The sequence below is a fragment of the Engystomops pustulosus genome, chromosome 7, assembly GCF_040894005.1.
Source record: "Engystomops pustulosus chromosome 7, aEngPut4.maternal, whole genome shotgun sequence".
NCBI classification, from domain to species: Eukaryota; Metazoa; Chordata; class Amphibia; order Anura; family Leptodactylidae; genus Engystomops; species Engystomops pustulosus.
In genome coordinates, this window is record NC_092417.1 from 48699240 (window position 1) to 48717139 (window position 17900).

Consider the following 17900-nt stretch of genomic DNA (forward strand, 5'->3'; position numbering starts at 1 on the left):
TTTCCTATTCTCTAATTAACTTGCTACTAAGTCGGACAACTGGTACATTCTCATAGATTACTGCCTGTGAGTACATTCTCAGAGGTTACCGTCAGTGGATACATCCTTATGGGTTATTGTCAGTGGGTACATTCCCGTAGGGAATATTTTCCTTCATGGGAATATTTTGATAGATGACTTCTTACCCAACCTATAAAGTATAGTGGATGGTAATACTTGTCTCATGTACTGTCTAGAAAACCCACTCTTAAGTACTTTACCAAGGAGTTCTGATTTAATTTAAGGAGTTCCCCTGTTTAGGATCCTCATTTCTGATCTGCCAGTTGTCTACAATGGATTATACAACCCTTGAATATCTTGAGATGAAGGCCACAGTTTGTTAGATGTTGGATCATTGGTTTCTTCTGCCCTCAGGTGATGCTTGCTAAATCCAGAGAAGGAGATAACCTCTTTGCAGTGAAGGTGCTAAAGAAGGATGTGATTCTCCAAGATGATGATGTGGAGTGTACAATGACTGAGAAGCGCATCCTGGCCCTGGCTTGTAGCCATCCATTCCTTACCCAACTCTTCTGCTGCTTCCAGACTCCGGTGAGTTCTTCATCTATTCCTTAAAGGGAACCTGTCACCAGGAGACCCATTTTTAGCACTCCCCCAGTCCCCACAGAGCATAGTACATACACTGCCAAAGTGTTTTTGTATTAAAAATAGGTTTTACAGAAAAAAAGAAATGTTATATTGTACCTTTCATTAGCATCTGCTGTGTGACTAGGCAGTTGCCTTTTGGGAGGAGCTGGAAAGGAGCAGTTTCCCCCCCCCACCCTTGGGGAACAGCTTCTCCATGTGACCTTTTCAAATATATGAAAACACCCATCACTTGGCTCAGCGACGCCCCTTGCTCCTCTACAGCCAATCACGAGTGTGGGGAGTTATTCATATATTTGAAAAGGTCACTTGTTTCCCAAGGGTGGGGGGGAAACTGCTCCTTTCCAGCTCCTCCCAAAAGGCAACTGCCTAGTCACACAGCAGATGCTAATGAAAGGTACAATATAACATTTCTTTTTTTCTGTAAAACCAATTTTTAATACAAAAACACTTTGGCAGTATATGTACTATGCTCTGTGGGGACTGGGGGAGTGCTAAAAATGGGTTTCCTGGTGACAGGTTCCCTTTAAGTTACATATCTCATTCCTAGTTCACTAGGCTCTAAAACTATGGTAAGGAATCCAATAACATACTAACAAATACAAACCCAAAACCATTCGGCAAGGATAAAAAAAAACACTATGGGGCTCATTTACTAAGGGTCCGCAGAGGGCATTTTCGTCAGGTTTCCCGACTATTTCCGTTTTGCGGCAAATTGCCCCCTGGGATTTTGGTGCACGCGAACGTGCACTGTTTTCAGTGAAGGATATCCAGGTAGTTTTCATGCGTATAGTCTGACTAGTAACACAAGGTATCTTGAGTTTAAGACTCATAGGGACACTGGGGTTACAGTGTCATTAGTGTCATATTCTTCAAAACAGCTTTTGCCTTTAAGAGACTATGGTGCAAAAAAGACTTTTTGTATCACATCAGGGGACCAAGGTATGTGTGGTTAACCCCGTAATCGGCAGAAATGATCCCATTATGTGTCATGCATTGGTTACTAAAGTAACGCATAACTGTAGGTATTAACAGAAGGCTAACCACCTTCAAATCATGTATACTTTGTTGTTATAACAACCACTTCTTTTTTGGTTATCCTTTTTAAGTTCCTCCTTATATACTGTATTGTTCTCTACTAAGTCCAAATTTCAACCAGTTGTGATCAGCACCCGCCACTGATTACCGTATATACTCGAGTATAAGCCGACCCGAGTATAAGCCGAGACCCCTAATTTTACAACCAAAAACTGGAAAAACCTATTGACTCGAGTATAAGCCGAGGGTGTAGTATACAGCCAGCCTGCCCCCCTGTAGTATACAGCCAGCCTGCCCCCCTGTAGTATACAGCCAGCCCCCATGTAGTATACAGCCTGCCCCCATGTAGTATACAGCCTGCCCCAATAGTAGTATACAGCCTGCCCCAATAGTAGTATACAGCCTGCCCCAATAGTAGTATACAGCCTGCCCCAATAGTAGTATACAGCCTGCCCCAATAGTAGTATACAGCCTGCCCCAATAGTAGTATACAGCCTGCCCCCATAGTAGTATACAGCCTGCCCCCATAGTAGTATACAGCCTGCCCCCATAGTAGTATACAGCCTGCCCCCATAGTAGTATACAGCCTGCCCCCATAGTAGTATACAGCCTGCCCCCATAGTAGTATACAGCCTGCCCCCATAGTAGTATACAGCCTGCCCCCAGTATGCCAAGTGAATAAAAAAAACAAACTTAATACTCACCCTCCGACGATACTCACCTTTGATGCTCGGCACGGCTCCCGGTCCTCGGCGGTGGCTCCCGGTCCTGGCGGCGGCTTCCGAACCTCGGTGGCAGCTCCTCTCTTGTTTCTTCACTGGCGGCTCCCGGTCACTTTGCTAGCCGGCAGTCGCGTCCATGCGATCTGCGGGCGGGCGCACACTATGATGCGGCAGTGTCGCCGCCGATGACGTAATCGGCGGCGACAGCGCCGCATCTTAGTGTGCGCCCGACTGCCGGCTAGCGAAGGAAGCAAAGAGCCCGGGAGCCGCCAGTGAAGAAAGAAGAGAGGAGCGGAGCCGCTGCCGAGAATCGGGAGCTGCCGCCGAGGATCCGGACACCGGAGGGTGAGTATTATTATTTTTTTTTTTTATAGTTGACTCGTGTATAAGCCGAGGTGAGGGTTTTCAGCACATTTTTTGTGCTGAAAATCTCGGCTTATACACGAGTATATACGGTAAGTAAGAATCCAAATGCTACTTGTGCAGTAAATATAGCCATAATGATAAATGTCCAGCAGGGGGCACAGTTGCATCAAACAACTTGTAACTGGTTATACTGTAGTGAGTTCTGTACAAGTTCTACAGGTTCTATCATCCATGACCTACTGTGTATCATCCCAGTACAGATCTGTATATATCATATATTTATTCTGGCTGAGTAGCTTTTCCCGAAGCAAAGCTGATATTTAAGTGGCAATGGAAAATGTATAGTAGAAGTATAATTACACTCTTCTCTATAAAACCCCTGCAGTCTAGTTCTTCCCAATGGGTCATCCAGTACATAGTTTGTTTCTGGGTTATGTATGGTGACCCTATAGATTGATCTGAGATTTTAAGAAGTTGCTTCTGCTTAACTAAATGTAAGGATGAGCCTGAGCGCCCACATTGTGGACTGTTTCCCTCCATTACTATATAGACAGCACTTAGGGTAACCCTATACCACGCATGCAGCCCGTGTTTCATAAGAACAGGAGTCAAATTTCTAGTCTTGTTGACAGCATGGGGAGGGGGTGGGGGGGCTGCTGACAGCTCCAAGCATGTGACCTCACCTTAATGTATAGGCAAAAGGTCATCTAGTAGGAGAGCCTGAGGTGTCAACCTTCGATCTACTTAGCCTGGATATGGCCACATAATCCTATAGATCTGTAAAGGAGGTGATTTAAGGGCAGTCACACTTGTGTAACACATATACAGTAAATGTATGTAATTGTGTGTGTATATCCTGCATTATCCACATGAATTTTCAAAGCTTGGATGATCCTGCTTTTGCAAGAATAAAAATACCAAAGATATTCCTAACTCGAGAAATCTACTAATCCATCTTTTTGGTCATTTTACTGGAAAATAAGATCATTTTAGAAGTTTCCTCTGTGGTTACGTTTAGGAGAACCATATTGGCGCCTATAACGGACAGATATATTTTGACTGTGACTTTAGTGTTTGGGTCCCTCAGAAAACACTTGCATGCTGTACATTTGTGTTATCTCATCAGCACATTTGCGGTAGATAAGAGGCGAAAGCTTCCTCTTGTGGGCGTTTTCTCCTTGTAATGTGTTGACCCCTCTTATATTTCCTATTGGCTGATGTGAGTAATAACCTCGTCTATCCTACCCCCACTGCCAACGTACTTTACAATATTGTCGTCATTGTCTTATCTGTACACGAGACAAGCGTGTGATCTGGTCTGAGGATCTGTACAGTGCTGGATAAACAAGTGACCGCATACAACAGTGCTGCACTACCAAACAGTCATATCTTCCCTTGTATGTACATCTCTTAATGGCTAATCCGGAAGTCTATTGTTCTGCCATGGCACTACAGAGCCCTATCCTGATCCCTGGGGTCCTGGGCAATTCTGCAATGTAACCTCTGTATTAGTGTATTGTGCCCCATCTTTGGAATATTATCTGATACTTATGATACAATATACTGGCAATAATTGTATCTTTCAATGACCACCATGACAGCTCCCTTTCATTTCATGGCTTTTATTAAAATTCTAAAAACTAAAAAGTTCTGACACTGCATACCTGTAAAAGCTAAAATCAGAAATGTCACTTATCAGTATTATGGAAAGAAATGACAGAATATATTATAAAGTAAGTAAACCTTTTGTATAATATTTTTTATTTCAGAAATTAATAGTTCGGGTGATAAACTTTGTAACATACTTTATTTAGTAAACAAGCTTTTTGTGTCCTTTTCTTGCCCCTTCTTTCTCCTGTAGTGAGCGGTGTATCTAAAGTTCTGTACACAGTATATAGATAAGAAAAGAAGGCTAAAGATTAACAATGGAGGAGGTTCAGTTAGAAAAAAAAAATAACATTCCATTTGGCGTCATACTTCTGGAACATCTTTTACGTCATTCTCCTCTGTTACTACTTTTAGAAGTTTATGAATTAAGTGACAACTTGGTGTTACCATTGTGTCCCTACATAATCAGTGGCAGCACTGATCGAACCGTGTCAGGATGTCCTGAAAGTCATGCTTGATGTTAAGGAGGCTCCCTTTCAACGAGGCATGGCTTTCCTTGTCCCATTCTGAAAAATATATTTGCATGTTTCCCTGAGCGTACAGTGTCAGACTATGTAGGAATTGCCTTCAATTGGTTACTTTTTATTGGTAATTTGTTTGTAAAGTTCTGGAAGGAATAATGGAGGAATGGCACGAAGTATTTATTAAAGAAGACAAGTTAGAAAATCTTGAAAGTTCTGTAAATGAGAAGTTCTAGGTGTCTATCAGAGACCATCTTTATGGTCAATATCCATAGCATTGCATGGAAGGTTTGGATACACTTATGTGAGTGTATTATTAGCTCTTTCACTGGACATTCAGTCCACCTTCTTCTATTCCTGGACCACTAATGAACAGTGAACTGTGATAATATATGAGATGCCTTCTTTCTTTAAGCTGTGGTGTGTTGTGAAGTGCGAGTCTCTTGGACTCCAAAATAGATGTTCAGTGTTCCAGAGCCGAGGTTTGGAATGTGAAGTCAAGTATTTTTACTCCTTTGCCTTGTGATAGATACAACCCCCCTTCCCCAGTGTTATAGGATAAAAGGCAATGACTTGAACTCGTGTGTAAGGTTAGGTGACATGTGCTTCATGTGTCTCATACTCTGCATGTCATACATTGTGTACTGCAAGTGCAGACAACAAGGAGATAGTATAAGCAATTTTTCCAACAATATACACTCTTATACATTTGCGTATTCAGTGCATCTGCTGTAACCCCAGCAAAACGTAAAATAGACCTGCAGGTGACCAATGTAGATGGACTGGTAGAGATCACGTTTGATATTGCTTCATGTACAGTGGGGGAAATAAGTATTTGATTGCAGGCGATTTTGAAAGTTTTCCCTCCTACAAAGAATGGAGAGGTCTAATTTTTATTGTACTTTACACTTCAACTGTGAGAGACAGAATCTAAAAAAAATACAGAAAATTACATTGTATGATTTTTAAAAAATTAGCATTCTCTTGCATAAAATAAGTATTTCAGCCTCTACCAATGACCACAAATTCTAGTTAGTTTTTCTTTGAGAAGCTCCTCCTACTCTGCACTCATTACCTGTATTAATTTCACCTGTTTGAACTCGTTTACCTGTATAAGGGTGCAGTCACACGTTGCAGTTAAAACTGCATCGCAATCAGCTTTGAGGTGGTTTTAGGTGACTTTTTGTCAATTGAACAGGTGAAAGACATGAACTGAACGAGTGAATTTGATTTTAAGGGGAAACCTGCTCCACAAATGTCACTCACTCGTTCAGTTCATGTCTTTCGCCTGTTCAATTGACAAAACTGCACCAAAAACCACCTCAAAGCTGATTGTGATGCAGTTTTAACTGCAACGTGTGAACGCACCCTCAAAGACGCCTGTCCACACCCTAAATCATCACACTACAATCTCTGTATCATGGGCAAGACAAAAGAGCTAAGGACACCAGGGATAAAATTGTATGCTTGGATGGGCCACAGGACAATAGGCAAGCAACTCGTTTTTTTTATTGGGAAATGGAAGAAACACTAGATGACTCGATCTTTCTCAGTCTAATGCTCCATGCAAGATCTCACCTTGTGGGGTATCGATGATTCTGAGAAAGATCATGGATCAGCTCGGAACTACACCGGTCAATGGCTTGAGGCCAGCTGGGAACACAGTCTCAAAGATTAGTTAGTAACACGCTACACCGTCATGGGTTAAAATCATGCAGGGCTTGCAAGGTCCCTCTGCCAGAACATGTCTAGACCCGTTTTAAGTTCCCCATTGACCATATGGATGATCTAGAGGAGGCATGGGAGAAGGTCATGTGGTCAGATGAGACCAAAAGAGAACTTTTTAGTATCAACACCACTTGCTTGTACTGGAGGAGGATGAGAACAACCGTAAGAACACAGTCGCAAATGTGAAGCACAGGGTTGGAACGTCATACTTTGGGAGTGGTTTTCTGCAAAGGGGCAGGGTGACTGCACCATTTTGAAGATGGAGACAAAACCACCTCCTCTCAGTAAGAGCATTGAAGTTCGGTCTTCCAGTATGACAATGACCCAAAACACATAGCCAGAGCAACAAAGGAGAGGCTCCGAATGAAGCATTTCAAGGTCTTGGAGTGGCCTAGCCAGGCTCCAGACCTGTACCCAATCAGAAATCTATGAAAGGAGCTGAAACTCAAAGTTGTCCAGCAACAGCCTTGAAATCTGACCGATCTGGAGAAGATCTTTATGGGGGACTGGGCCAAAATGCCTGCTACAATCTGTGCAAAATTGGTCAAGAAATACATGAAACGTCTGACCTCTGTAATTAATTACACATTATAAATATTACATTCCGTTTTTCTATGATATCAAATATTTATTTCATGCAATAAAATGCTAATTAATCATTTAAAAATTAAACAATGTGCTTTTCTGGAATTATTTTTCTTAGATTTTGTCTCACACAGTTGAAGAGTACCTACAATAAAAAAGTATAAAGCTCGCCATTCTTTGTGGTCTGGGATCGAAAACTTATTATTGCATGGATACTTATATTCCGTATCCATGCAATGCATCTAATGTATCAGTTGGTAATATTGATTAGACTGGCTGAGGTAAGGTCACAGTATAGAAGGAGATCTTCCTACACAGGGCTGAGGCAATGTAACTGTCGCAGTATACAATTATCGGATCACTGTAGCTAATGTCAATTGTTTCACATCTAGTTTCTGGCTAAAGGCCAAGAATATGACAAGTCCTACTTGTTAAAGTTTGTGCACATTCCCAGACTGTTACTGCGTAGCGCCTAATATGGCTTCTGCAAAATTAAAAGGCACGTTTCAGCGTAACCAGTTGTATCTTGTACCCAGGAGTTTTATGTTACGAGCTGCGGTGATGTAACTATGCGCTGATGTTATTTAATATGGTTATATTTAAGCATTGCCCATATCAAATAAAAATGTTATAAGTATCGGTAAAATAACAGTAAATGTGCTGCTCGTTCTCATGTCCTGATGTGGAATACTCCAGGAAAACCTCGCTGTGTTATGCCCAGTGCATGGGCTGTGAGGATGGAGCCTTACACACAGCTTACGAGTCCGCAAATCCTGCATTAGACATGTACATACAGCTAAAGATTTTTGCAAATCCTTTATAATAAGGCTACATTCTCACAAACGTGTGCCCGCCGCGCCAAAGCACGACAGGCGCGCGAGAGAGGAGGTGGGCGTGAGCACCTCTCACCCACCTCCATAGAGATACATGGAGCCTATCTTTTCCCCGGGCCACAGTGCTGCATGTGTGCTGCACCTCACCCCTCCGTGCGCCCATTGCTGGACTATGGGGGGATGTATATACAACCCCATCGGTCATGCAATGGTCATGTGAATGTAGCCTAAGAGGGGCTCTGAGAGGTGTTACCATTGCCCCTCCATGCTCTGTATTTACAGGCTTTTACACAGTCTCCCCGTCACCCCTCACTCCTTATCACTTCAGCACTGTAGTCTCACACAGTGGGAGGGGGGAGTGCTCTTACACAGTGTAAAAGCCTCAGAAGCGATAGCACGGAGGTACTCTTGTATTACCCCCAGAACCTCTGACTCATTAGCCTAATTTTGAAAGTTGATTTTAGAAGGTTGAAGGCCATGGATAACAATCTAAGAAGATGACCGCAGTCACAGTACCTGGATCTATGAGTAAGTGCCCTTGGTTTACCAAGCTGTATTTTGATGGTAGATTTACTTTAAAAACTTCCTATTCTGCTCCATCAGCCTCTTTCTCTTCCTATGTCTTCTCCTTGCAAGTCCAATCATAAATCTTTTATTTATATAGCCGCACTTGACAGATCATGGGGTAGAACAAAATAAGACGCTACAGAGCAATAACGTAGTTAGATGATACAATATGATGGGCAGCACAGGGGGCTCAGTGGTTAACACTATAGCCTTGCATAACTGGGGTCCTGGGTTCTAGTCTCAGGTCAACATCTGCTTAGAGTTTGTATGTTGTCTCCATGTTTGCGTGGGTTTCCTCCGGATCCTCACACACTCCAAAACATACTGGTAGGATAATTAGATTGTGAGCCCAATGGGGACAGAATTATTATTATAATACAATAAGAATGAGGGCTCTGCTCGCAAATGCTTACAATCTGAGAAAGAAGAGGTGAGGTAGGAGGTGTCGAATCCTGACCACTGCTCCCCTTTCCCTCTCCAGGGCCACAGTGACTGGACACAATGATAGTCATGTACCGTAGTTGCACTTATCAAAGTGTTTGCAGAAATGAGAATACAGCTATAATCTGTGCATAGTAAAAAATAACCTCTAAAATGTCCATATGGTTTTGACTTTGATTTTCACTGTTTTATTTATTCTTTTTCTCTTCTTACTTAAAGGACCGATTGTTTTTTGTGATGGAATTTGTCAATGGGGGTGACCTGATGTTCCACATCCAGAAATCGCGGCGGTTTGATGAAGCCAGGGCTTGTTTTTACAGCGCTGAAATTACATCCGCTCTCATGTTCCTTCATGAGAAAGGAGTCATTTACAGGTAGGAAAAAGCTAATAATGCACATGGTAATACTTCCTCTTTGCATTAAATAGGAATAGCCACATTTTTGTTGCTGATTCTGTTGGATGTGTTTCTTTTGGAAAAGGGAGATGTGTACAGATTTCTATGGGATCTGCCGACTATCTAATTCTATATGTTACTTAAGTGGACTAGTTAGATGTAACCCTTCTGCTCACAAACATGTGATGTCCTCGGCTTGCAGAGAACAGATCCGTGGTCCATTTCGCCATCCGTGGGTCATGGGTGTGTAATCCATTTCTAAGCAGTATGTATTCAACAATGTCTCCAGTACATCATTAGATTTTGTGAATCCGCAAAAAAAATCACAGGCTAGCAAATGATATTGCTAGATTATCCCAACCCTTGAAGGGTTACCCTAAAAACTCATACAAAAATATGGATGGCACAGTAACGACACCCATGTGGAATGCGTATATTTCACATCCCAATAGACTTCTATGGGAAAGCCCCATAGGAATAGGAGTTTACGCTAGGTTAATTTTTCTTTTTAAATCACTCACTAAGTGTGTATGTATATGTGTGTGTATGTATATGTGTGTGTATATATATGTGTATATATAATGTGAGTATGTAAGCTCCCAACATATCTGCTTTCATAGCACATACATAGACTTATACTGATAGATGCAAGTATCCTTTTTGCTTCCGTCTGCATTGTATACCATGAAAAAAGAACATGGAAAAACCCAGCAGGTACATTTTTCTATCCTGCTCCCCCCTGCTTAATTAATATATAGTGTATATGCTTAACAGAGGCAAAGTGAGACGGATGCAACCTATTTCATTCCATCCCCGGCCTCTGCTCAACAGGAAGGAGGTTCCTAGTGATGTCACTGTCCTTATAAGGAGATGGGGAAACTCCTTGAACATAAGTAGCGGCCAATCACTGGCTGCTGCCAATATTCACTCCACCTCTTGCATAAAACTCACAGGGAACGTTTGTCGGAAACGCCCTACCATGCAGATCAGGTGGAGAGTGAGCAGACCAAAAATAATACTCAATAAAGATTCCAATATGGACTACAGCTTCTTGCTTCAGCTCCTAATCTTTTTTAATGTCAAGCAAAATAATGGATTATCCTGATTGGTCATTCCTCTTTAAGAAATATTGCAAGTTTACCTTTATTTTATGGTATAAACGGTTGTGACAATGAAATCTAAGCTTGTGATGGGTTCTGCATGACTTTAGGGTTGTTAGATTGTCATATGTCACTTCACGTCATCATAAGCACCAAGTGAAGCAGACTAATCTAACCTGGCCAGACAGTTAATGCCGCTTATCTGTGAGAGGGCGGGGGAAGCGCAGTCTTGTAGGAGCCTGCAGAGTAACTCAATCATTTATTGCACAGCACACATGTAGCAGAGCTGAATTTAGATCACCTTTTATTGGCTGCAATGTGTCATCATGTTTGTTCATTCAGATAACATTTTTTGTACTCTATTTCCCATGTTCATATTAGTCATAAAGTTTTATCTTCTTGGCTCGTTTCCTAAATATCTGCCACGTGGTTTATGGTGAGTGACCTTGGATAGGACTTTTCCTTGCTGTGCTCACAGGTTGTATGCAAGAGCAACAATGGTAACTTTCATGGTAGTAACTACAGTATGTGTACACTACTGCTGAATATGTTGGTTCAATGGGAATTAAAGGGGTTGTCCATTTTCAGTACTTTCTACCAAATAATTGATATTGTTTGTGTAATGAAAAGTTATACAATTTTCCAATGTACTTTCTGTCTCAATTGTTTATGGTTTTCTAGATCTCTGCTTGCTGTCATGCAACAGGAAGCTTCATTGTTTACTTCCTGTAGATCAGGGGTCTCAAACTCGCGGGCCAACTGCGGCCCGCGGGACAATATTTTGTGGCCCCCACCTGGTCGCGCTGCATGGAGAGGGCTCAGCCGGTAAGTCTTTGCTGCATATTGCAGCAAAGGCTTACCGGCAGTGGCGTACCGATCGCGGTCGCAGGGGTCGCGACTGAGACCGGGCCCATGGTCAGTCAGAGGCCCGCACCTGACCCCTGCGCTGCGCTGATAACTCGGCGCAGCCCAGCGGGCAGATGTTTTAAATTGTGACAGCCGCGGGCCTTCCCGTTACAGCGCACGGACTGTTCTGTATCTGGTCCGTGCGCTGGATCAGGGAGGGCCCGGAGCTGTCCCAATTCAAAATAAGAACGGGCCCCCGATCCGCCCACCGTCCCACCCACCTCAGCGGCCGTTCCCACCCATCGCATCCATAGACGCCGACACGTCTGCCTGCGCCGGGTCTGCTGAGGTCCATGACCCGGCACCTGACCTGGCAGACGCGTCATCAGCCGTCGCCTGCGCCGATCTGCAGAAGAGAGAGCGCGAAGAGGAGCGGGATAACTAGGTAAGAGTTTTATTTTTTATCTTGCTTAAGTATATGGGGCCCTGTTTCTATTTGGGGGGGCATAGGTGAAAGTTAGTAAATGGCTATTTGGGGGGATATTACCTATGGGGGACATTAATCACGGCTACTGCTGGGGGGATATTAATTATGGCTACTGGAGAGGGGGGGCATTAATCATGGCTACTGCTGGGGGGGACATTAATTATGGCTACTGCTGGGGGGGACATTAATTATGGCTACTGCTGGGGGGGACATTAATTATGGCTACTGCTGGAGGGGGGGACATTAATTATGGCTACTGGTGAGGGGGGACATTAATTATGGCTACTGGTGAGGGGGGACATTAATTATGGCTACTGGTGGGGGGGACATTAATTATGGCTACTGGTGGAGGGGGGGACATTAATTATAGCTACTGCTGGGGGGGACATTAATTATGGCTACTGGTGGGGGGGACATTAATTATGGCTACTGGTGGAGGGGGGGACATTAATTATAGCTACTGCTGGGGGGGACATTAATTATGGCTACTGGTGGGGGGGACATTAATTATGGCTACTGGTGGAGGGGGGGACATTAATTATAGCTACTGCTGGGGGGGACATTAATTATGGCTACTGGTGGGGGGGACATTAATTATAGCTACTGGTGGGGGGGACATTAATTATGGCTACTGCTGGAGGGGGGGACATTAATTATAGCTACTGGTGGGGGGGACATTAATTATGGCTACTGGTGGGGGGGACATTAATTATGGCTACTGCTGGAGGGGGGGACATTAATTATGGCTACTGCTGGAGGGGGGGACATTAATTATGGCTACTGGTGGGGGGGACATTAATTATGGTTACTGCTGGAGGGGGGGACATTAATTATGGCTACTGCTGGGGGGGACATTAATTATGGCTACTGGTGAGGGGGGACATTAATTATGGCTACTGGTGAGGGGGGACATTAATTATGGCTACTGCTGGAGTCCCTGACTGGGCTCAGTGCGGTAGGAGCTTGGGACCCCTCGGTACACAGGACGCGTTCATAGAGAAAACACGTCTCCCAGCTTGGGGCTTTCCTTGCACTGGGAGACGTCATGACATTTGAATCTGAATAATGATATTTTGTAAGCGCATTTTGTGTGGAAAACTTGATGCGGCTCAGCCTTACCCAGAATCTACCTCCAACGGCCCCCAGGTAAATTGAGTTTGAGACCCCTGCTGTAGATAAACACTGGTCCATGGTCATGTGATGTCACATCATCATGGACCGGTGTTCATCTACAGGAAGTAAATGATGAAGCTTCCTGTTGTGTGACGACAAGCAGAGATGTAGAAAACCGTGAAGAATTGATACATAATCTATATTGAAAATTGTATAACTTTTCATTACACAAACAATCTCAATTATTTGCTAGAATGTCCTTAAAGTGGACAACCCCTTTAAACTAAAATAATTAATACAAATCACATACAAAAACAGTGATGTTGTCCTTGCCAACCAATAATATACAATATTTATTAAAGTGGTTGTCAGAATTTCATCAAAAAATGAATCTTGTTTTGCTGCCATTGCAGGAGTAATGGAAAATAATTTTTTTTCAGGGATTTTTTCAGATTTATTTCATTGTTCTTGTAAAGGGGCGAGGTTATACTGTTTTGGATTTTGTGCAATTCTATAGATTGATCCTTCTGCTCCAAATGAGATCATTCTAAAGATATGCATGCAGAGAAAGAACCACACGGGCACCCTTGCTTATGAGAAGAGGCACTGTAAACCTAGACGTTTAGGGGTACATGAAGACTAAGCTTTAGTAAAGGGTATAGTTGCATGGTGGGGGAAGGGTTGGTATATGCTGACGTTACATCTGTAAGTTAGCCAGAAGCTCATAAAATAAGGCTATCTTTTATAGAAAACCACTTAACCGTCTATATTTACAATGGAGAGAAGAAAATTAGAGATGACACACCTACTATAAGTAGTTTTCTCATGTAATAATTACAGTGGGAAACTCGTTTGGCTGTGTCATGAATATTTTCAGGTTGTTGCTTGGTAACAAAGGGATACACTATATGTTCACATCTCGATGTAGTCCTCTGTTGTAAGGATATGTCGGGCAGATTACCGTAGAATGGATGCTCATACAGTGGGCTATGTCTTCCTGTTCCACACCTCTACCCGAAAGTGGTAGGAGTAAATATAGGCTGCTTCCGATTTTCTGTGTCTTCCAAGTCACATCAGCGGAGGCTGAGGATGGATGCTATACAGTTGCATTGGTTCCCTATACGCATGCAGGCTGGGAAAAACCTAGCTTGCTTTGTTTTTCCATCCAAAGTTTCCTTCTGATTGAGGCATACACTGTGCAAAAAGGAGGCCTTCTTCTGCTAATACAGTCCATGGATACATTCCGTGTATATGCGGGAGCTTTCCAGGAGTATATGCTTAACATATACAAATACATCTACCCTTACTGCTGCGGAGGCTGATGGGTCACACACCTTGTTGCCGAAACACTGGAGGACCATTACCACCAGATGTTCAGTGCCCAGGGGTCAGGGAAGGAAGGCCGCCGTCAGTGGTCAATATTGATGGAGTCAGAATTTCTATATCGGATTTCTATATTGTATTCTGTTTTGTTTTAATTTGGCGTTCTTTAAGAAGGATAAAGCAAACACAGGGTTCTGCCAAGATTTTTTTCTAATGCATTCAAGGTCAATAGGGTTTATTTAGTAGAAAACTATTTTCTTGATCACTCCCTTACAAGACTCATTGTTTTATTGTTCTGTGAATACGTCCTGTGACATGCAGAGGTAAAACCTAGCAGCACTGATACGTGTTGAAACGTGTGTGTGTGACTAAGTGTTCCTGCATTCAATGCCTGTCACTTGTATGTAGGTAGAGTTTAAAGGATTAGTGCTTGAACACGGGGAACCTCTTACTAGCTGATTTGAATATTTCTTCAAATATTAGAGAGGTCCTCTACCCCAGTGGTCCCCAACATTTTTTTGCCCATTGACCGGCTGTGAGCATAAATTTTTTTTCCAGGGACCAGTTTACTGGTGTCATTGTTTCATAGCCAAAAATGTATGTTTGCATGCGCCACCATAACTCCCTATGTGGCCAACATAAATGGTCCCATTTCCTGAAAAAGCGCTCCCCCACACGCTCGCACTTATATAATCCCGTTTCCTGTATAGCAATCATCCCCTGCTTCCACTGTCCTCTTTCCTGTAGCTGCAACCCTTCCCATGTCACCCCTGCTGTAGCATGCCCCCCTTCCCATGTCACCTCTTCTGTAGCATGCCCCCCTTCCCATGTCACCCCTGCTGTACCATGCCCCCCTTCCCATGTCACCTCTTCTGTAGCATGCCCCCCTTCCCATGTCACCCCTGCTGTAGCATGCCCCCCCTTCCCATGTCACCTCTCCTGTAGCACGCCCTCCCTTCCCATGTCACCTCTCTTGTAGCATGCCCCCCTTCCCATGTCACCTCTCTTGTAGCATGCCCCCCCTTCCCATGTCACCTCTCCTGTAGCATGCCCCCCCTTCCCATGTCACCTCTCTTGTAGCACGCCCCCCCATTCCAATGTTCCCTCTGTAGCATGCCTTCCCCTTTCCCCTAAATGCTTCAAAAAAGGGATCATTGGAGGGGACACAATTGTCCCCTTTCCTACAGCATACTCGCCTTCTCCATTCCCCCGCAGCAGACTTCTCTTCCTTCACTTCTCTTCTGCATTAATGTATGGCTCCGTTGTCGGCAGACACATTGGGGCAGATTTACTTACCCGGTCCATTCGCGATCCAGCGGCACGTTCTCTGCGGTGGATTCGGATCTTCCGGTGATTCACTAAGGCAGTTCCTCCGAAGTCCACCAGGTATCGCTGCTGCGCTGAAGTCCGCTGGAGTTCAGGATCCATTGGTGGGTGCAGGTAAGCGCGTGTCCAGCGACCCTTTTTTTTTTTTTTTTTTTTTTAATGCGGCGGTTTCTCTGAATACGTGGGTTTTAATTTGGCCACGCCCCCCCCCCCCGATTTCTGTCGCGTGCACGCCAGCGCCCATGTGCCACAATCCGATCGCGTGCGCCAAAATCCCAGGGGCAATTCAGGAAAAATCGGCGCAAAGCAGAAATATTCGGGTAACACGACGGGAAAACCCGAATTGGTCACTTAGTAAATGACCTCCATTGTCATGACATAATGCACTGCTCTATTGCTACTGCGTGTTAACGTGGAAATGAAGTAAAGGAAGAGAGGACTGCAGTGGGGGAAAAGGGTAAGGTGGATATTGATGATTTTTTTATTATTATTTTTTTTTTTAAATGGAATTTGGCGTGTCTTGAGCCATGGCCCGGTGGTTGGGAAACACTGCTCTACACCAACCACAACTTGTTCCTGATCCCAGCACAGTTGGAATATTTCCTGTAGCCCACACTGTTCCCAAGCATGGCCATTAGTTTTGGACGAAAATAAAGAAAATATACTATCCAAAATCAAGAATAATAAACCAAGGCCACCTACTGATTGCCACACTGCAACTGAGGTAATCTTCTTATATTTGTTATCCATGGTTTCCTTACTTCTAAAATTATGCTAAGGAGCCTGAAGAGCTCTATGGCTCTAGCTTTACCAGAGCCCCTCATTGATTCCCAGGCTGTTACAATGAGCAAAACATGTCCCACCTGCACCTTGCCCAAACTCGTCCACCCACCCCACAATGCTTTTTTTTTTTTTTTTTTAAGAAAAGAGGCAAGGGATAACAAATCTTCAGATAAGTGACTACACTACAAGGAGCACCCACCTGACTTTACAGAACCTAAATGGCATGGTAGGTGCTGAAACAAACAGAACTGATTCTTCAAGAAGGATGGGGGCTATAGAGAAAAATGGTCTGTTTCTGTAATTCTTTGGGCCCCCTGACTCTTACTAATGAATAATGTGGATGACCTTAATTTTGGGCCACTATAATCTATGACTTATCGGTGATCGTGTTGGTTTAACACAATCAAATATTTCCCAATGCTACGGTTCATAAAGAACCTGTCTGACTTGTATGCGGGTTACTTCTGCCAGGCTGTACTCCCTCTCTGTAAATAAAGCTGCAGTTCAGGAAAATGAAATGTAGATAAGATAATATAGTAATACTATCTATAGTAAGTAATCTGGATTATATGCATGGAAGGTAACGCGTTGCAACGTCTCCCATTACACTGGCAGGACGGAGCATGCTCCAAGGAGAGAAAACGTGCACTTACAATGTAGTCCATAATACCAACATTTATAAAGTCATATCATCCTTGTACTATAGAGCTCTCCATGATTTACAAGGGCATTGGGTTTGCATTACTCCATACTTTCCCACAGCAGGCAGATCATAATCCAAAGAAATCCAAGACAACTGGTGTGGCCACACTGGTTGTGCCACTGGCTTATGTCATTTACATTGACGTCAATTCACATTCCCTAAAGCTAAAATGTGCAGACTGTATGTCCGGCCCCTCATATATTAGTCACTGGGTTGAAGGGAAAGGATTTTTGGAAAAAGGGCTGATTTGCATATCTTTTTTCTAGCATGGACTGTAAGACAACAAGTTCCTCCATAGGAAAAGCTACTTTAACCCCACCAACACAATAAAACATTTAGGCAAACCTCTCCGGAGCCCCATGCAGTTTTGTGTGACGTCTTACAAGAAAATCCACCCCTGTCTAGCTAGGAACGCGGAATAGGTGCAAAGTGCATAAACATGTCATTTGTTGACTCCAGATGTGAAACAACTTGTGTTAAAGAAACTCTAACATCAAAATAAAGAATAATAATCAATTGGCATTTACACATAGATACAGGCACTGTGACTGTGGTAATCTTCTTTATGTTTGTTATTCATGGCCTCCTTCCTTCCTAAAATGAACTTTTATAATTATGCTAATGATCCTAAGGGACTCTTGAGGGTGTTTCGATGCTGTAGCTTCAAAGTCTGTTAAAATGAGCGGAGGAGGTCTCCCTGCAATGCCTGCTGCTGCTAGATTACAGTACACAGGCAGAGGGAGGTGGAGAGAGCAGGGTGTTGGGTGAGACAT

General features: G+C 43.4%; 1 protein-coding gene across 1 annotated transcript in view; it reads left to right on the top strand.

Annotated features, from left to right (window-relative positions):
- Positions 1-17900, top strand: part of PRKCH (protein kinase C eta) — a 121351-nt gene that overhangs the window by 70099 nt on the left and 33352 nt on the right. The window contains exons 9-10 of the mRNA XM_072115821.1: positions 415-588; positions 9271-9425. Coding sequence (XP_071971922.1) covers positions 415-588; positions 9271-9425 — 329 coding nt within the window. The remainder of the gene's footprint in view (positions 1-414; positions 589-9270; positions 9426-17900) is intronic.